Raw genomic sequence first — 21,749 nt, 5'->3', positions numbered from 1 at the left:
CTGCTGCCCCGATTTCTGGGGCCACTGTCTGGGCATAGCTCCCCCATTCATTGGTAAGTGCTGCCTGTGTGTGTCTGTGTGTCTGTATGTCTTTGTGTGTGTGCGTGTATGTTTGTGAGTGCGTGTGTGTGTGTGTGTGTGTGTGGGGGGGGGGTGGTGCTGTCATGGTGGATTAAGACAGAGCGTGTCTGTGGTAAAGACACAAATACAGACACTTGCACAATAGCCAAAGACATAGCATTGCACTGACGAGATACTCACAGCACGGCCATCAAAACAAGATATGCTCAACCACTATAATAACACTGAAGCAGATGGCAGAGCAAAAATAAAAAAATATGTTTTTTTGACTTTATTGACTTTAAAGTTCAATTGGCTACAACTATTTGGCCCATTGGACTTTATTCACGCTCATGGCTTACATTCTGTATTGATGTTTAAGATTAGCCTCTGTACACAGTACACCCCCTTTCTCTCTCACGGTGAAGGTGTAAAATGTGCCAGTGCCAGCAGAGCTCTACCTGAGAATAGGCCAGGAACAGTGGGCTTCTTATTAGCCAAGACAGAGGGAGGGGCGGAGGGATGGAGGGATGAATGGAGGTCAGGAGAAAGAATGTGTGCTATGTGGAGGGAGGGAGAGATAGGCGACGGGAACAGGACAGGAGGCAGGGAGAGGTCAGGACAGGTATGTGCTCGGTAGACGACAGGGAGGTTAGCCAACGAGTAGGGACACACATGCACGTGCATGCGTAGACACACACAAACAAATACACACACACACACACACACACACACACAAACGTGACTACACCCTACTAGGCCATGGTGATGGAGTTGAGTTATGGAGGTGAGCTAATGAGACAGCTGTAGGAAGCTGTGGAAGTGTTACATTCATAAATCACGTTGTGTCTGACAGACTTCTTACTCTCAGATTAGAAGACTGAGAAGAGTCCACAGTCCAGAGTTGTAAATTCCTGTCGGCTTACAGTACGACTTGAAACGGAAACAATTTGCATTTCAAATATTGGAAATCGATATCTCCTGCATGAAAATATTGTATTCTTCCATTCCTGTGTGGACAATGGACTTAAGAGTCCAGAGGGGTGTATGTGTGTGTCTCTTCCCTTGTGGGGTGTGATGTGTGGGGTGTGTTCACTCCCCAGTCCCCTCTGTCCCTGGAGCCCCATGGAGGTGGCAGGGGTGTAATTAAGCTGGTTAAGGCATGACGAGGGCTTGCGAGCCCTGGGAACAGGGGAACAGAGGAGAGAAGCCAACGCTGCATTCCAACTGCAGATTACTGCTGCTCAGAGTTCCCTAGACCCCACACGCTACACACACTACATCACAGTGTTGCTGTTAACTCTCTCACTCCTCTATGGGTGTGTGTCTATGTGTGTGTGTGTGTGTGTGTGTGTATGTGTGTATGTGCACGTGCGGGCGTGTGTGTGCATGTGTGTGTGTGTGTGTGTGGTTATGCTAAGAGAGAGAGAGTATGTTAGTGAGAGAGAGGGACTTGAGTATTGTACTTGTGTGTGCGGGCGTGTGTGTGCATGTGTGTGTGTGTGTGGTTATGCTAAGAGAGAGAGAGAGTATGTTAGTGAGAGAGAGGGACTTGAGTATTGTACTTGTGTGTGCATTTATGGCATTGTTTGCCTGTGTGTCCATGAAAGTGTGTGTGAGTCACCCTATCATTTCATCTACCGTCCGGAACAGGATGAAAGTCATCTTCCCCTCAGGGATCAATAAAGTCTTCTTCTTTGGTGTGATTGTGCCTAATGAATGTCCCTTCTTTGTGTTGTTCCAGGCACTTGTGAGCGAAATGGACACAAATTCTTCTCAGGACAAACATACAAAGAGAATTGCAATTTATGGTACGTGTCTAACGTTATCTCTCACTCTTTCTATCTATATCGATCTCACGCCTTCTTATCTTTCTCTCTCTCCTTTCACTCCTTTTCCTTTCACCTCTCTAAACATCAATCCCTTGTGTTTAATCTTTACAATGATAATATGACTGATTTTTCTGTGGGCCACAGACCCCCTTGTGGAGAGTTTTGGGGCCTCTGTTCTAGATATGTAGTCCTGGTCACAATTTAGTATCAAACCTTGGGACACCGGGTCTACAGGGCAGGGGATGGGACCAGGGAGGGAGTACCTGTACTCCTAAAGAGGCGAGAACGAGTACAGAACACATTCCTCAAATCCCCAGTGTCCACCCCCCTCCTCCTCCTCCTCCTCCTCTTCCTCCTCCTCCTCATCTCCTCTCCTCCATCCATCTGTTTGTCCTTTACAGCTATGTGTCACAGTAATAAGAGAGGCAGGGATAACACATGGGTTATTGCATAGTACAGCATGGGCTGAGCTGCCTAACTGGGTGTTTAACTGTAGGTGTTAAACCTTACTTATATAAAGCCACCTATAGGGTTATCTCTGTTCTGGCGTACAAGTATATTATCCTAATTCTAAAGCAGCACTAGTGATGCTTACAGCATGTCCATAACAGGGAGTATTCTTTTTTTTTCTTCAAGAACAGTGTGTACACTCAGTCATTGCTGAGTGTCTAGATAAGACCTTAGAGTATTTAGATGTATGTCCTTTGTTCATTTTAGAATACCGCTGTACCTGCATGACTCAACACTCTCAGTTTTTTTCCTCAATGCGTTGCCCTCTGACATTTATGCCTTATTGTGAGTGCGAGCCTCCCCATCTCTGCTACCACGTGTGTATTGGTGTTTTGCCTTGGTGTGTGTGTGAATTGGTGTGTGTGTGTGTATTGGTGTGTGTGCCAAACTCTACAACTGGGCCTCTGAATCTCCTGCTGGTTAATACAGTAAAATTCAAGATAATTGGGGGAGAAATTCCTTCTCTCTCGTGCCCCCAAACAAACTGCCCAGGAGTGCAGGGAATTTCATCCTTACTCAAAAAGGTGTCACAACAATTACACCATGAAAAACTCTCTCTCAGACACACACACACACTCACACACACACACACTCACACACACACACACACACACACACACACACACACACAGGATAGACAGGATTGGAGAGACAGTGATCCCATAGGTCAACACAGCACAGGCCAAAATCTCTTCAGTTTGCCTCACGCATGGCCCACTGATTAATAGTTAGTTCATAAGAATTAATAACTATCTTATATTGAACTGAAATGTTGAACTGAGTAACCCTCAATAATAATTTCAGCCTTTTTAACTAGAAGTTCAAGGTTGTTGATGACTGTTGTACTTTTGCATGTGGTGTCATACTGTATAAGCACATGTCAAGTAGTAAAGTAGGTAGAGGACAGCGTGAGAGAGGATGGAGGGGTAGGGCCTAGGAGACATTATAGGAGGTAGGAGGTAGGAAGTAGAGGGTAGAAAGAGGAGAGGAAGAATTCCTCACCTGTCTGTTGGAATGGTTTCTCATACCCCTGCCATGTGCTGTTTATGAGTGAGCGTGTGTGTTTGTATGGTTTAGTCCGTGTGTGTCTGTGCGTGTGTGTGTGTGTGTGTGTGTGTGTGTGTGTGTATGCGTGCACACACTGCGTAGGTGAGCTTGTGTGTACAGGACGTGGAGGCAAGGGGTGTCAGTTTGCCGTCTTTTCTCATTCATACATCCACATCATATTGACTTTCACACTCACGCAATATACTCAGACTGTGTTTCTCCCAGCCTTACTCAAGGATACTGACACCAGCATTCTGATATCATCCACATCAACCCCCGGGCTGCATTACTGCAGTAGCTGTGTTCTGTCAGCCTGATAGTCCTGGACACTGTCCCTTGCTACTCTTACTAAGAGGACTCATTAGGGGAGACTTGACAGCCTGATAGCAGAGGCAAGCAGTCTATAAACAGTCAGTCTGACTGACAGTCAGAGTGCCCTCCCTCTCTCCTTCAACAGAGACTTGTGGAGGTTAAACAAACACTGCCTCCCTGGTAAAAATAGACTTGCCGTGTTTGAGTACAGCATGAACCAGCGTTACTGTGCAAACTCCCCTTTCACTGTCGAACTCGGACAATAGATCCTGACACAAGACACATGCAGTGTTTCCCACTCATATAGAACGGCACAGCGTACTTGTTGCGCACATTTTGCACACCTGCACGTGCACACTCACACCTCCCCAATACATATACCCCCCTCACTGTCTGTTGTCCCACATTTCCTATGCAGTCATGCTTACTGTCCTCTCACTCCTACACACTCCCAACAAGCCTCTCTCTCTTTCAGCACAAGGGGTTTTGGGTGGAGGACGGTGCAGTACTTCCGTTCCCAAATGACCCTCTGTCCCACTCCCTCTGTGCTCCCTGGTCCTTATCTCTTCCTCCCACACGCCTTGGCTGACCACTCGGAACTTCTTAGAGAGTAGCCTCATATGTTAGTTCACTCATGGCCAACACAGCCACAACAAAAGCTGTATGTATGTGTATTTTCCCAGTGTGTGTTCATTTATGTTCATTTATGTTTATTTGTCTTACCTCTGTGTGTGAGAATACGTCCCTGATAAGCGTAATCTTTTGTAGTTGTGATGGAATCTCTTCAGCCTTTAAGTCGTGAGCTGTTGGCCATGGTGCAGTAGCGCATGATAACTCTTTGTCTGATTATGGTTATCTCTGTAGCAGCGCCTCCAGCATACAATAACTATTACCTTCATTGATCTGGCCAGGATTGCCTCTCCATTGAGTTCATAGGACCTTTCAACAGACTTTTCATTACATTACAGGTAGGGCTGTACAGACCCACGGAGTCCTAAAGGAGACCTCATGTATTTACCTCCAGTGTCCAGTGTCCAGTGTCCAGTTTGGTTCTCAAATAAACAAATAATTAAATTAAGATGATTACACCTGGAACAGGAGAAACCCATCGGGCTTGTTGCAACATCTCAACATCGTGCAACAGGTCAGCAACTCTTTAAAATAGATCCACTCAAACACTCCCTGTATCGGCACGCTTGTAAATCTTGAATTCCAATGTGTTGCTCCCTATATCTCTCTGCCATTAGCTGATTTGATTGATCAGGTTATTGGGGCGGCGTCTGTGCAGCGGGCGTGGAGATATCGTGCTGGACAAAGTTTGTTTGTTTTAGTGTTTTATTTGTGATCGGTGCCACTATGAGAATTCCCTACACACGGGATGAACTACTGAACATCAGAGGAACTTTGCCGTCTGGTTCTCACCCTGTATTTCAGGGTTTTCACGCAGAAATCATAAGAAACTCTGACACGGAAACTCTGGAACGGAGCTTACACCTGAGGCATACAAGGGCTCGCCCATGGAGGCTACTCCCCCGCCGGAGAGCGAGGAGGAAACGAGCTGGTTGCCTATCCCGTCTACAGAATAAAGGTTTCCGTGCACCTTTACCTGGACTAGTGCTGGCTAATGTGAGATGACTCAGCAACAAGATGGACGAGCTACAACTCCGGCTGAGGACTGACAAGGATTACTCCTATACTGCTGCCTTCTGCTTTACGGAAACTTGGCTTCATCTCAATATCCCAAACACTGCAGTCGACCTGCCCGGCTACCAGCTTTTTAGAGCAGATCGCGCGACACAGCAGCCACCGATAAATCGAAGGGTGGTGGAGCCTGCTTCTATGTGAGTAACGACTGGTCCAATGATAGGTCATTGCTGTCATTGCTGAATCATGCTCTCCCAACCTGGAATTACTGGTGATAAACTGCAAACCCTTCTACTCACCTGGAGAATTGTCTGCCATTATTCTTGCGGGTGTTTACATTCCACCGCAGGCACACGCTGACACCGCACAACAACTTTTAGCCGATCAGATTACAGAGGTGGAGAACAAGTTCACCAACTCGATCATATTAATCCTGGGTGATTTCAACCACACTGATCTGATATCTGAGCTCCCAAAATAGGTGAGGTTCGGACCCTCTTCAAAAACCAGAACACCAGGAAAGCTTGCGGCCCAGACAGGGTGTCACCTACTGCCCTCAAGCCTTGCGCCAGTGAGCTTGCTCCAGTGTTTACAGACATTTTCAACCAGTCTGTAAACTCATGTAGAGTCCCCGCATGCTTCAAATCAGCTGTCATCATCCCCGTGCCAAAAAAGCCTAAGATCACCTGCTTGAATGACTACGGACCGTTCGCCCTCACCTCTGTAATCATGAAAACATTTGAACATTTGGTTGTGCCCTACCTCAAAGCCTCCACAGACCATCTCACGGACCCCCTGCAATTTGCATACAGACCCAACCGCTCAGCAGACGACGCAGTCAACTTGGCGCTCCATTATATTCTGCAACACCTGGACAATTGGAACACCTATGCCAGAGTCCTGTTTGTGGATTATAGTTCAGCCTTCAATACCATCATTCCTGACCTCCTCCACAATAAACTGGCCCAGCTGAATATCCACCCCTCCATCTGTCAGTGGATTACTGACTTCCTCACCAACAGAAGGCAGTATGTCAGGATGGGCCCTCATCTGTCTCAGCCCCGCACAGTTAACACCGGTGCTCCTCAGGGCTGTGTGCTCTCCCCCTTGCTCTACTCCGTGTACACCAACAACTGTACCTCTGGTGACACATCTGTCAAGACCATCAAATATGCAGATGACACCACCATGGTTGGCCTCATCACTAATAATGACGAGACTGCCTACCGGAGGGAGGTCGGCCGCCTGGTGTCCTCGTCTGCAGCCAATAACCTGGAACTCAACAGTATGGATTTCCGGAAAAAGGCTCCAACTCACTCTCCACTGGTCATCAATAACTCCTCTGTTACGATAGTGGATGAATTCAAGTTTCTGGGCACTACCATCTCCAACAAACTAAAATGGGATAACAACATCACCCATTTAATGAAAAAAGGCCAGCAGCGTTTGTTCTTCCTCCGTCAGCTGAAGAGACTTCACATCAGTCGTCACATCCTGGTCCAGTTCTACAGGGCTGTCATAGAGAGCATCCTAACATCTTCCATCACTGTCTGGTACAACTCTGCGTCTGCCCGATCCAAGGCCAAGCTACAAAGAGTTGTACGGACAGTTGAGTGGATCATCGGCTGCCCCCTGCCTCCTATCACAGACCTCCATAGCTCCAGATCATTAAAAAGAGCATGCAAGATTGTGGCTGACCTCTCACATCCAGCGTCAACATCACGCCACTTGAACAGTTTCTTCCCCAAAGCCATAGCCCTCCTCAATAACTCCTGATCATTGCACCTTGCACTAAGTTGTACAGTATTCACTCGTATTGGTACTGTATATATTGTGTGTCTTGAGTATTGTTGTGTTGTCGTCTTGTTGTTGTATGTACTGTAGCTTGTTCAGCATGGAGAATACAAAGTCATGTTCCTAGTATTGCACATGGCGAATAAAGTTGAATTCAATTGAATGAATTTTTAAGTGGTTAGTTGCAATTGAGATTAAACCTTCAGCATTGCTGCACAGATGCGCCCAATTGCACCTGAACCAGACTCTGACATATTTTCGTTGGAAGTATATTTTGTGTTAAACGATCCAGAACACACTGCCGTGGTAATAAACCAAGGAAGCTCCTGGAAGTGGCAAGTGGCCCACCATTACCCACCAGCAGAAAACTCAACAGTGTCCATGCTTAATATCACGCCTAAATTCTGACACTAATTGTGAAGTGTGAAGAATCTGAAGTATGGCCTCCCACAGTCCTCATAGCCCTCATATTTCACCCTCTGAAGACCCTGTGTCCCTGTATCTCTGATCTCTGTCCATGTGAGAGCTCAGAGGCTTTTTCTGCGCATTACTGTGTGAATTAATGTCTGTGTCAACCCACTGGGTCTTGGCCCTGGCACCAGACTCTTGGTCTCTTGGTCTCTGGCCTGTTTGAGGGAAAGGGTTAGAGTCAGAGGTTACTGTCTGTTTCCACCAATCAGAATCATCAGACGGGCCACTGTGGGCCTCTGTGTTAGTCATAGAGTACTTCACAGGAAATCCACTCCATTAGTATGGTCAGACAGATACAGTCTAGTAGACTCTCTAATCTTGCATTCTATGGACTGATTTGTGTGAGAGTGAGACACATCAGCGACATAACAGTTACTGTGAAGATAGTGATAAGGAGGATTAGGGGTGGATAGTTTTACACAAATATCTCCCATGCTTTTTCATGGGCAACATTTTATTACAGTACTAAGTAACATTTTCTTAGACCACCTCTGTGTAATGGATTATGAATCGATTCTAAACATTTATGTGTTGATATAGGCCATTATAAGGAGAATTATAAGGAGAATTGTTATGAATGCTTATAGCAAGCTGATGGCTTTGTGGAAGGAACAATGACATCATGTTAGTACACTGTTATACAGTGTCAGTGAAGTCAAGCCCTTCCTCATATCACTGTTACTGTGCTTTATCACTGTGACTCATCACCAAACACACAGTAGGAATGCTCTATTTTAGTGGATCCCAAACCGAACATTTAACCTACGTCAATGATATAATATCCTTTCACTTATCACGTTCATCAGGATGGTTAGTGTTCCCTCCCCCCGGCTTCCTCTGACTAAAAATGGATATTATTCAGTGCTCTGTAGCCTTGTAAGGTTGACGTGCCTTGTTCCCCCTCCTCTCTCTCTCTCTCTCTCTCTCTCTCTCTCTCTCTCTCTCTCTCTCTCTCTCTCTCTCTCTCTCTCTCTCTCTGTCTGTCTCTCTTACTCCTTCTCTTTTTTTCCCCTCTGCCAAGTACTCTCGCTGTTTAGTTCCTCCCTGGGGAATTCCACAGTGTTGCATTATATTTGCTCTCCTATTAAACATCCTCTCTGTTTTTATTTTTGTCCTCTGCTACTTTAGCATCAATATGGGAAACAGTCAGTTATGTTATGTACTGTAATAGGCCTACACAATTCACATGCAATTACAGTACTTAAAACCTAAGTTAGGCCTATTTGACATGAATGCCAAGTAGTGTTCTAACAATCCTTCTGTCTCTTCTGCCTCTCTCTGCCCCTCTCCTCTCCCTCTCTCTACCCCCTCGTTCTGCCTCCTCTCTCTGTCCCCTCTCTCTACCCTCTCCCTTTCTATCCTATCCCACTCTCATCCCTTATCTCTCACTCACTCTCTCTTCCCTTTCTTTCTTCCTTCCCTCCTGCAGTTCGTGTGGTACCACAGGACGTTGGGAGTGTGAGCAGAATGCCTGCCTGATAGAGGGTGATATGATCCAGGCCATCAACAGGGGAGACTATGGGTAAGAGGCACACACACATTTACTTACACACTGACGCATGCACACACACACACACACACACACACACACACACACACACACACACACAGTCACAGACACACACACACACACACACAGTCACAGACACACACACACACACACACACACACACACACAGTCACAGACACACACACACACACACACACACACACACACACACACACACACACACACACACACACACACACTCACACGTACACACACACTTTCACTCAGTCTCGCTGGCACATTCACACTCCCTTACACTTAAACACACACTTAGACACACCGTGACACCTCCCATCGCACACTCACTACACTCATGTGAACTCATTAACACCTACTAAAATCTTACTGGTGGGCTCAGGTTTCTTATTGCTGACACTATGTCTGAAGATAGATATCACAGCATGTCTGAAGATAGATATCACAGCCCACAACCACAAATGGTTCTATTGTGGCCTTCTCTCCCTAGCTGGCAGGCGTCTAACTACAGTGACTTCCATGGCATGAGTCTGGACGAGGGCATACGCTACCGACTGGGGACCCAGAGGCCCTCCAGAACCATCATGAGCATGAACGAGATGCAGGTAAGAGGCCATCTTCGATGAGGAGGAAGGCTGGGAGGTGTGGGGGGGGTGCCTGGGCATCAAGGGGCTCTGGATCGGGGAAGGAGTGTCTAAGGATGTGGGGCTCTGGGGGGTGCCAGAGAAGTTGAGAGAAGCTGGGCGGTTGGGCTGATGCGTCAGTGTGCAGGTGTTTGTGTTGGTTGGTTTCCCACCTCTTCAAAGGTGCTGTGGTTTGGTCTTAAGCATTGCGATATAAATCTGGGGAATACCAGCATTGTACAAGTGTTTAGTGGCTTGTATGGCTGAGTATGGCGGTTTGTTGGTATTCGGTGTCTGTCTGTATGTTCTGTATGTGTGTGAGCCAGTCCAACACGCTGCTCTGTCCCATCTTTCATGTGTGTTTACATAATAAAACAGATGACATTTAAACGGAATCAAAACATCAGAGAAGGTTTATGGCCATGGAGTGATTGATGATGGGTGGAGGGAGCTATCTCCTCCTCAGACAGCACAACCCGTCACCCCCTCCTCCCTCACACCGCCTCCCAATCCTTGAACACAACTCCCACCCACACACACCCAACCCCCCAACGCCCCCACCCTACTTCCCCACCTCTGCTTCTGTATCCTCCAGCATGTCCCTACCTGTACCAGGAGCCAGATCTGAGCTGTAGAGCTCATTCATAAATCATTCACAAATCTCTCTTGTCTGTCTCCCGGGCCACACACTGCACTGCAGGCGTACGTAATGAATGGGCTGACTCCTAAGGCCTGGGGAGGCGAGAGACACACACACACACACACATGCACGCACGCACACACGCACGCACACACACACACACACACACACACACACTCCATTTTCCACACTCCTTATTTCTCAACACCCTAGACTCTCACCTCTAGACGAGGTCAAGCGTTGCTGGTTACAGCCAGGTGTGGTTGGTTCAGGTTTGGACTTTGACCCGCCACAATGAACCACTACAAAGAGTCCCACTCAACAAAAGTGCACATTCCTGGGTGTTATATCAGGTGGCTCTCTAGGATAATAGTAAAGATATTAACGTCAGGAATGCACGGAGGCAGTCGTAGCAGCTGTGTTGTTTCTGAAGGGAGGGAGAGTATAGTTACACAGAAGCCTGACGTCGTCACATGTCTGGAGGGCTAACTATGCGTCCGACAGCCAGATACTGTTGGTTAGATAACGCAAGACAGCTTAAGTATGCGGTACCGGAACCTCTCGGACTGTTAAGGAATCTAAGGCGTAAGGCGTTCTCACTTTAGCAATACCCACTTATGATTATGAAGTGCCAGAGATGGAATGCACACTATCATTGTGATATGGATACATTTTTATAAATCCCAAGGTAGAGGTAGGATGCATTTCCACAGTATTTGAGTCCATATTAGGTGGTAGAAATGATTCAGGGTTCTATTGCGATCTACCACGGACATTGTCTGATGGCCTCAGTTTGGATACAGATCAAAGGTTCTGGTTTATTCAGACTCAGAGACGATTGGTCCTAATGGTCTTACGTAATCGTCTGAAAATAAGACCTCTCTCCCGGAATAACCCAACAGACTTACGTAATTTGCTAATCATCTGAATGTGTTATGTAATTCAGTCCACTGTGATTGTAATTGCATTCACGAGTGTTGTGGACAAACAGTGGCCCTGTGCCGGTTGCACACAAAAACACAAACATACTGGCAATATTTGAACTTTATACATAAGTTGACAATATTCTCTATGCCGTGTGATTTCCTGTGACTTTGCCACAATATTGATTATGATCATAATTCATGTTCAATTGTACTATATAGCACAATTCCAAATAAGAGTCAACTCAAGTCAACTGAAGTTGCTGAAGCTACTGTCCACTGTCCACTGAAATAGAACTCGTTTTAGTAGAAGGCGATAATAGGGAGAAGGTTTTTCCTTCTATCAGTGGCCCCGGGCCCGAGCTAGAGTACTCTTCCTGCAACGAATGGTGGACTGCTGATTCACATGCTTAGTATTCAAATGTATTGATTGTAAGTCGCTTTGGAATAAGGCGTCTGCTAAATGCCAAAAATGTAAATGTAAATGTAAAACTCAATGTGTAACCTTTGCCCCCCCTTCTCAGATGAAAATGGACCCTCAGAATGACCGACTGCCCCACAACTTCAATGCGGTGGAGAAGTGGCCAGGGAAGATCCATGAGCCTCTGGACCAGGGCAACTGTGCTGCCTCCTGGGCCTTCTCCACGGCAGGTGGGTCAGAACATGATGCTGGTGAAAGGCTGGGACAAGCCTCAACTGTTACCTGTGCATGAAAGTGGAGTGGGTAGAGTCTCTACCCCCCATAACATCTCCCTCACCCCTATAATGTATGATACCAACCTGAACACCCCCATTGCTTTAAAGAACCTTCATGCCTGTCCTTGCCTTACCATTGTTTCTGTCCAAACCTCTTTATGCAGCACATCTTCACATAATGCATCTAACAAACCTTCTCTTTCCCCCACTCTCACTCTCTCTCTTTCTTTCTTTCTTTCTTCTCTCTCTCTCTCTCTCTCTCTCTCTCTCTCTCTCTCTCTCTCTCTCTCTCTCTCTCTTCCTCTCTCTCTCTCTCTCTTTCTCTCTCTCTTTCCCAGCGGTGGCGTCAGACCGGATCTCCATCCAGTCCATGGGTCACATGACCCCCCAGCTGTCTCCCCAGAACCTTATCTCCTGTGACACACGTAACCAGGGGGGCTGTGCGGGGGGGCGCATCGACGGAGCCTGGTGGTACCTGCGACGTAGAGGGTAGGACAAAGACATTATCACTGCTAAGGTCTATTTTAGAAATGGAACACCAAGGAGGGATTTAGATCTGTTCTGCTTGCAATAGATGGTTCCCTGTATTTATGGTTTCTCTCTCTCTCTCTCTCTCTCTCTCTCTCTCTCTCTCTCTCTCTCTCTCTCTCTCTCTCAGTGTGGTGACAGAGGAGTGTTATCCATATGCACCCCCTCAGCAGACGCCAGCGGAGGTGGGCCGCTGCATGATGCAGAGTCGCTCTGTGGGACGAGGGAAGAGACAGGCTACGGCTCGCTGCCCCAACTCGCTGCCCCCACACAACTACCAAAACGACATCTATCAGTCCACACCCCCCTACAGGCTCTCATCAAACGTATGTCAAACCCCACATACACGCACACACACACACACACACACACACACACGCATGCACACAAGCAGGCACACATGCACACACGCACGCACACACACACGCACACACACACACACACACGCATGCACACAAGCACGTACACATGCACACACGCACGCACACACACACACACACACACACACACACACACACAGAGACACCTTCCACCTATTGTACCTCAACACAACCACTCCAACCGTAACCGCATCTAATGGTCAACCTCTTAACCTCCTCCTCGTCATGGTGCATATCTTTGACATCAGCTGAACACCCGCTTGCAAAGCATACTCATTAATCTCCCATAAACATGGCAGGTTGCATAAGCTTTGTTCCCAGAATTCTTTACGGTACATTAGTTCATAATCTCCCTCACATGTCTCAGTGTGCTTTTCTAACTACCGATTACAGAGTCTCATTTCATACCTGCATTTCTTGTGAATGATCAGGGGTACATTAAATATACAGAATAATATACATAATATACATAATAAACGGCTTTACTCTAAGACGCACCTGTATTCTCCTGTGTAATAAAACATGCCAGAGGATTTAGTTGAGCTGGTCTGGGAGACCAGAGGGGGTAGTTAGCTACACTCTAGATGAGCAAGTCATCAAGATCATAGCAAGTCCCCTGAGCTGAAAATCCCAAAATAGGTTTATTACTGTTCAGTATTAAGCATTTTCAATGATGACCTAATGTTGGAAATCATTACATATTTTTGTGTGTGTGCTACTATAGTCTCTAAACCATGCATGTAGGGCAGTGGCTGCTGTGATATACCAGCTCCTGTTCAGAAGGAGGTTTTGTTTTGATCTCCTCCACTTCTCACAGTCTGTTTCCAGTCATCTAATCACGGATCTCTTTTTTCTTCACAGGAGAAGGAGATCATGAAGGAGATTATGGATAATGGCCCAGTGCAAGGTAGTTTGTGTGTGTGTGTGTGTGTGTGTGTGTGTGTGTGTGTGTGTGTGTGTGTGCGCGTGCGTGTGTGTGCGTGTAATATACGTGTGGTTCCACAGAGGCGTTCTCTGAGTCTGTGCCAGCCTCTACATGTATTGTTCCAAGAGACAGAAACCGTGGCCTAATATCAAGTTTTCTTTTTTTCTAGAATTACAGGTATTTGTGTGTGTGTGTGTGTGTGTGTGTGTGTGTGTGTGTGTGTGTGTGTGTGTTCTTGAGTATTGCATGTCTGTAATGTATTTTTTTCTAAGAAGGGAGGTCCTGTTCACAGTAAGAGACAATGAGAACGCTAGGCCCAGTACAGGTTTTTCTCACTGGGCTTTACTAATGAGAAAGTCCCAGGGAGTTCTGCTTTACTGGCCTCCAATCGTAATGAAAGTGCAGGGGATCAACAGGCCGCTTACACTCCAGCTGCACTGGGATGTCTGGGTGGGTTGCAATCAAGGGGAAATAGTCTAATGGGTGTGTCTGTCTACTTGTGTTTCCCTGCAGCCATCTTGGAAGTCCACGAGGATTTCTTTGTGTATAAAAGTGGGATCTACAAACACACAAAAGTCAGCTTCAACAAACCACCACACTATCGCAAACACGGAACGCACTCTGTCAGGATCACAGGGTAAGGCCACAGAACTTATCACCTATCTTGATCTGCCAACAATTGCAAAAGGAACATACTCCTCATTCCTATTGGCGGAGATTTGAGGTGTGAAAACAAATTGATACATGCTCAGAGACCCATATACCCTACAGGCGTGTTGTCTTGTTTGTGACTGAGAGAGTTCCCTCCTCGTTTGTGCCTGCGAGGCGCTCGGCTCCGGTGTTCTGTTCTCGACAGGAGCCCCGCGGTTTCCACGGCGACCGCAAAAATGCGAGCAGGCAGACGATACACCTGGATTCACCTCCCCTCCCTGCCCCGCCCTGTCGCCACCTCCCCCCCCACCCACCAGTGCCCCCATCCCCCATCACCTTTGTGTTCCCCTCCCCCACCTCCCTCCAGACGGCCCATCTCTGCTCAGGTCTCACAATCGTTTAGTCTAGTAGGTATTCATCCACGACGGTTTGTCTGCACTGTCTGAGGTGGGCATTCCATCTCATGAGACTGGAGTGATGGTAACATGCACTTATGGACACACTTTCCCCTTGTAAATGTGGATATTCCATATGAACCAGATGTTTTGTAAATGTCGCTCTCTTGCAATGATATGGTTTTACTCACATGCCTCACTTTCCAAAAATGTAAATTATTATTCTCTGCGTCTATTTGTTACCTTTGGAATGTTTGGCCTGTGTGAGCTCGGTCTGTGTAACCAAAGGGTATATAGCAGTAAAAAAAAAAACATGCACTGCTTTAGTACATTACTGTTGCTGGGGGCTTTGCTGTCTTCGGCTTGAACAATGGTGTCAAAGGAACTTCAGACAGAGGGGCTGAGAGCCGTTATGGAAGTAGTTTCATTGCTCTTATCTGATCGGCCATTGATCAAGAGAAACAGAGCATGCATGGGGGATCCTCTTCCTGTCCCATCCTGCTGGTTGTGTTTGGCTGTGTTTGAGTCTTACGTGCCATTGTGTCATTTAACTCTGAGTCAGTTTGTACGTGTTTGATGTAGATCTTTAAGTGTGTGGGGTTTATTCTTTTTTGTGGTCTACCTCATAGCCAAGGGCATGTCTGAAAAAGCTCCCTATACCTTGTAAATCTCTCCTTGTTTGTGAAGACTGCATACAGGAGTATGTGTGTGTGTGTGTGTGTGTGTGTGTGTGTGTGTGTGTCTGTATAGCAGTGCTTTGCTCAGTAGGTCAGTAGAGAGCAGGTTTATCCAGGCTCACAGTATAGGTCTGGGCAGTCCTGGCACGATACTGGTGTCTGGTCTATGCAGCATGCTCCACTGATGATGATGATGGCGGGTGAGCGCCTGTCTGATCGCCTGCTTGTCTCCCCCTCTGCATCCCTCCGCTGACACTGCGGTTCTTTCGCTGCTTTGGGCCCTGGATGGATGGGAGGCTCAGGGGGCAGTGAGGGTATGGATTTGGGAATGGGGGGGGGGGGTTGTTGAAGGGGGGAGGAGGGAGGGAGGGAGGAGATGGAGGGTAGGGGGGTTCGTACCGCGTAGAGCCCTGACCGCCACAGCATCAGATGTTTGTACAGCCAAAATCCCGCCGTGGTGCGTTCTATTAAGCCGAGGGCCTGGGAAAGTTTGTGTTTAGCGCATTGAGATCCACTCTGGTGGAAACGGCATTGTCTGGCCCACTGATCCCAACTGTACCGGACAGAGGGGGGGATCAACCCTGGGGAGGAGGTCACTGGTGGGGTGTGGGACGGGGGGTATGTGTGGGGGTGGAGGGGGCAGTGGTATGTCTATCATTGTCCAGGGTGAATTGCACTAACTGTGGGAGATAAGAGTTCCACAGCGGTTTGATTCTGTCTGGCTCTGTCCGTATGCACACAGCCCAGCTTCGGGTCCCCAAAACCGCAATATTTTCCCTCCATCTATTTCAGATCAAATCAGATGGGCCTGATGTTTATGCAGCTGTTTTTGTTTGCCGTGTTTTGACCCCAGTCTCATACGGAAACAGGATTGGCTTATAACAGGATCTGCTGATTGAAGGCTGTCATTGTCTGCCTGGCAGGCTACCAGGTTGGCGACGACTGAAACCCAACAGATATTTTCCCAGCATCTATATAAATGTGTCTTGTATGAGATCTCTATAAACGATAACAACTGATTGGCCCTCAAGGCTCCTCTGAGCCAGGAGGCCGGAGAGCTCTCAAACAGGATGGGAATAGAACTGGGGAGGGGGGTATTGGTCTGGAGACACAGCAGCACAGGGAGGTCAACCGTACGCAACTGCCAGCTGAGACTAAGCATGATGGGAATTTATGGGCCTCAGCAAAGGCTTCCTGAGAACAAAGCATGCTGGAAGAGTGTGAGAGAGAGAGAGAGAGGGAGAGACTGGATCCTCGCAGAGGTTGAGGTGTCTATTTGTGAGCCACAGCCAACCTACAGTACTGTTAAATGATGTTGTTGTGTGCGCTACCTCCGTGAGATGACAGGAGGTATGGAGGCGGAGTCCACTTCCTCCCTGGCAATCCCTCTTCTTCCCGTTTCCTGTGAGGGGGAAGTGGCAGAGGGGGGATTCCGTGAGGAATGGAATGATTACGATGTTTGTGTGTTTGTGTGTGTGTGTGTGTGTGTGTTCCTCAGCCCGAGCCATAAATAAGACCTTGTTTTCAGGATGCTGTTAGGGAGATGAAAGATGTTTTGTCCAGGACTGTCAGGATCTCTGCCTCTACTTATAGCTGTTCCACTAATACAACGTCCGTTGAGCCAGTGTACGCTCAGGTGGTACATTTTCAAAGCAGTTCTTTATGTACAAGGTTAAAAACAGCTGTTAAAGCAGCAGATTATGTCCCAGAGCTCTTAATTCAGAGCTATTAATATTTCAAACATGAAAGTTGTGACTGTGTGTGTGTGTGTGTGTGTGTGTGTTCTCATGCCTCTTCATTGTCTGATTATTCATTGTGCTAGTGAAAAATAACCCACTCTTCATGTATTTGATGTTCTATCAACAATCCACATCCTTAATCACTCTCTGTCTTTTGTTCCAGGTGGGGAGAGGAGCGTAACTATGATGGGACAACAAGGAAGTACTGGGTAAGTGCTCCTATCGGACTTCGAAAACTAGCATAGATTGTTCAGTTAGTCAGCCAGATGAGCCATTTACATTTCCCCCAAAATGGAGCGGGTGCTTACCTACAGCTGAGCAAACTTAATAGTACATATATCACCCCAAACCAAAGTAACGGTTGATATCTCATTGACATCTCAGTACTGTTGGTTGACAAACAAATAGCAGTTGTCCCATAGACTTGCCTCGCCAAACAATGGGAGGGTGAAGTACTCATCGTACCCATAACCCAGTCCCAAAAAAGTCCCCAAAATCTCCCCGAGGTCCCAGGTCAGGGTAGGACCTGGGGGCCATGGCCCCGGGCTCTTGGGGCCCTGTTTGGGATGTTCTCAGAGATGGAAACACAGGCTTTAGGTCAAGCATTGGTGTCAAAAGTGCCAAAATGGAAAAGCACCATTAATAATGTTTTACACACATCTCAGGACACAACCTAAACCTGTGTCCTTACTGTATAGTAGTAAAGTAGTAAGTAAATGTTTTCTTTTTTCACATTGTTGTTCATAACAACCCTCCAACTGTCCCTCACTTATATAAGCTTCTGCTAACTGACCATGATGAACAATCATTGATTAATCTCCTCATGACTCTTCCAGATCGCTGCCAACTCCTGGGGGAAGAACTGGGGAGAGAAGGGTTACTTCCGTATTGCTCGCGGCGAGAACGAGTGTGAGATCGAGGCGTTTGTGATCGGGGTGTGGGGCAGGGTTACTATGGAGGACATGCAAAGCCACCATCAACACCATCGCCGACGCAAGTAGAGACGCTTCAGAAAACCACCCCCTGAGCTCCTGCTTTAACCCCCTTACCGAGGGGTGGACCACACAACCACCCCAGAACTCCTACTCTTACCCCCTTACCCCTTATCCTACCCTGGGGGAACCTAACAACCACCCCTAGAGCCCCCCACTCTCACCCCTTACCCTGGGGAGAACCACCCAACCACTCCAGAATCCCACTCTCACCCCCCCCCCCCCCCACCCCCACCCCCACCCCCATCCACCTCCCCTCCCCCCCCTCCCACCAACTCAAGGTTTGTGGCACCAAAAAACTTTGGCCAGGATGACTAGGGCTCCTCCACACCGCCTTGACTGGCTTCAGGACAATGCAATAAGCACCTCAGGACTCACTATTCCAAAGACCACACTACCCAGAATCCTCAGCTTCGGCCTGACATCACTGTCTCCTCCTGTCTCTGAAGTGTGAAACGTTCACTCCATTGCTTGACGATGAAAGGACTGGCTTTGATCTTAACTCTCTTGTCTCAAATTCATTTTTCTCTTCATTTGGCTGCCATGACAAGTGAATCTCTCTTCTTCTTTACCCCTCTGCCTCGGTTTTGGTTGTGCATATTCTGGGTGTCCGGGCCGGTGAGGGACAGTTTGGGGTGGAGAGAGACAGGGGTTAGATTATACAGGAACCACATAGAGCAGTTCCCTTTAGGAGAGAAACTAACACTCTACCTGTGCTACAGTTTAGTATATCACTGAGGACCTAGCTTAACACTTATTCACGCTACATGTTGCTAACTCACTCATTCCTATTGCTGTTAGATGAGATTGAAACACAGTGCAGCTCAGTAGCTGCATGGATCACTCCACACATTCCAATAAAGCAGAACCTTACACTGGAAAGGGTAGTGGGCTTGATGGGAGGTGGGGTTTAGGGGTTGATGGGCGGTTTTGGCAGACTGTCCTTTTAGAGAAATGAATGACCAATAATTTATTGTACCCTCAATAGCCCAAAAATTAGACTGATTATTTAAACCGTTTTTTTTGTTGAGGTCAATCCCACTGTGTGTAAGAGTGTGCCTAGTACATCAGAGAGTTTCAGTAAACTCTTGAAATGAAAGTCAATGCCTCACCCTTCTGGACGTTTCTGTACCATGATGTATGGACTGTACAGTATGGTTACTGAGAAGAAGGTTTCCATCTTCCATATTATAGTATTGAAATAATCAGTCACCTAAACTCTCAACAGAAATCAAATGGGTGAACATACGTTTTTTTTTATTATTATGATTTACTGGGTCAACCATTTGTAGATCTCCATTAATATATATGAAAGCAAAGCTGAAGCATGTAAGATATTTGTAATTGTAGCAGGTGAGGAACTTCAAAAACAGTGTCTATTCACATTCCTTTGAAATATCCCAGTCGACATTTTGGAAAATGAGGAGATTTGAGTGAAATAACAATATCACTTCTTTTAACGTAATAAGAGGAAAATGTTGATTACACCACCACTCATGTTCAGTTTCAATTAACCGAGAAACCGATGAGAAGATTTTTCAATGTAAACGAGACAACTGATTATGGGTTATCAAATGCCTAAAGAAATAGGTGCTGTTTGTGGCCTCTGGTTGAAAAGATAGACTGTTTGTGTATGATAGTCTTAATCTATTTCATTCTTTGTACACTGTATTACGATTGTGAGCTGAAAATACTATTATTTTTGTTGCTATTGTTGTATTTACGCTTATTTTATGACTTACTTATAGAGGTGTGGTATACCTTACATAAATACCACCCTCCTCTCTTCTGTTCAGTGGCTTTGAAGGTTGTTTTAAAAGGTGAAAAGTGAACACAAGAAATCTAAATAGTCTTCTAGGGAGAGGAGGAGGGTGAGACTCTGTCAAAGTCTGTTTAGTGCTGTCTCATTGTAGTACTTTTGTCAGTTTAATGATGATTCTTATACACCACAGACACATCACACCACTAATGCTTGCAATGTTTAACAATGGGCATGTGTGCAACAGCCTTATTGTCAAGCTAGGTGAAATGTTGTGCATCTCCAAAGAAGTGTGGTGCTCAGCCATAAATGACGCCAGTATTCTCATAGGATTCATAATCACTGGCTTGTGTATGGTGCCTCTAGGAGCTCCCAATTGGTAAAACAGAATTTTGCTTATACTTTGTCTACCATTACTTTTTACTGTGTCAGTTTCCGCCAACTGCTACTGTCCCTTCACAGATCACACGTATCAGTTTTCAGTGCAGTCTCACTTCCAAATAAATGCTTGGTTTCCAAGAAGTGATGTACAACGTTCCCAACTTTGCCTCCCTGTCAATAACATCCTGTTGTTATGATTCTACTATAACTCTTGAAGCCTCCTATGCAATAACTATTCTATTATTTACAGTGGATCTCATGCCTCCCTCACACCCATCATCTCCAAGAAAAGACAGACTCAAAAGAAAAGAGCCTTGTCCGGATGGACAAGCAATGTGCCATGTAAAGAGCTGTAGGCGATCAGAACGGATCCCGCACGTTAGCCACGCGGCGTAAAGAATCTTTACTTCAACTGAGTAACCAAGAGCAGTGAAAGAACACAAGGGCGATCAAAGAAGGGATGCACTGGGGTGAAATGCATTATTGGTTAGCATAGCGAAGCATGACAGTGCAGAAAAAAGAAGAGGAAATGGGAAGGAGTGTGTGTGTGTGGGGGGGGGGGGGGGTACTGAATCTACAGAGAGAAAGTCAACACAGCAGCTTACTTCTTGGCCTGAAGGAGCAAAATGATATCAATTATATATTTGTTTTAAGTTGAAATGATGAAAACCACCGTTCTACAAACCTAATGACCTTTATACTATCCCTCATGCCTCCTTTATAAGAAAAGTCACATGATGGCGGGTCTCATTTTGAGAACATTGCTGTGCGCTAGAGAGAAGACAGACAACCAGCCTTTACAAGTTTCAGTACATACATAATGCCCAGTTCATTATTATTGCTTATTGGTTTGGTAAAACATCAATCATGTTCAAATTGTGTTTTCAAAGGAATTTGCTATTCCGGCAACAAAGAAGTAGGGTGGCTATGTCATAATTCTGTATTTCATTATGCTTATTGACATTAACAAGTAGAGTTGGGAGGTGCTCCACATTAATTTATTCTAGATTTTTCATTACCGTTATAAGCTACCATAACCGCTCATAGATATTACATAGGTGCAGGCCAAATTTGTTATTAACAATTTTATTGCAATTATATTACCACTCTGATATTTTTGGAGGGTACACTCCCTTCCCAATCAAAGCTACCTGTATAATGTGAGTTATATCAATCTGTTGGACAAGCTGACAGCTTCCCATGCAGTCATCCAGACAGTTGTTTCCTTATAGGGATAAGCTAGTG

At 46.3% G+C, this 21,749-nt stretch overlaps 1 protein-coding gene across 1 annotated transcript in view; it reads left to right on the top strand.

Annotated features, from left to right (window-relative positions):
• The window catches only part of tinagl1 (tubulointerstitial nephritis antigen-like 1), a 25,189-nt gene extending 4,529 nt beyond the window's left edge, over positions 1–20,660 (top strand). Inside the window, exons 2-12 of the mRNA XM_080530800.1 lie at positions 1–53; positions 1,805–1,871; positions 9,100–9,192; positions 9,686–9,800; positions 11,906–12,032; positions 12,416–12,566; positions 12,736–12,931; positions 13,847–13,892; positions 14,424–14,547; positions 17,536–17,581; positions 18,209–20,660. The exon at positions 1–53 is cut by the window's left edge and continues 267 nt beyond it. Coding sequence (XP_080386926.1) covers positions 1–53; positions 1,805–1,871; positions 9,100–9,192; positions 9,686–9,800; positions 11,906–12,032; positions 12,416–12,566; positions 12,736–12,931; positions 13,847–13,892; positions 14,424–14,547; positions 17,536–17,581; positions 18,209–18,373 — 1,183 coding nt within the window. The 3' untranslated portion in view covers positions 18,374–20,660. The remainder of the gene's footprint in view (positions 54–1,804; positions 1,872–9,099; positions 9,193–9,685; positions 9,801–11,905; positions 12,033–12,415; positions 12,567–12,735; positions 12,932–13,846; positions 13,893–14,423; positions 14,548–17,535; positions 17,582–18,208) is intronic.
• Positions 20,661–21,749: the final 1,089 nt, after the last annotated feature.

This window comes from Nansenia antarctica (assembly GCF_963989245.1).
Source record: "Nansenia antarctica genome assembly, chromosome: 5".
NCBI lineage: Eukaryota > Metazoa > Chordata > Actinopteri > Argentiniformes > Microstomatidae > Nansenia > Nansenia antarctica.
The sequence above is the reverse complement of the archived record's forward strand: the minus strand, read 5'-3'. Positions and strand labels throughout refer to the sequence as shown.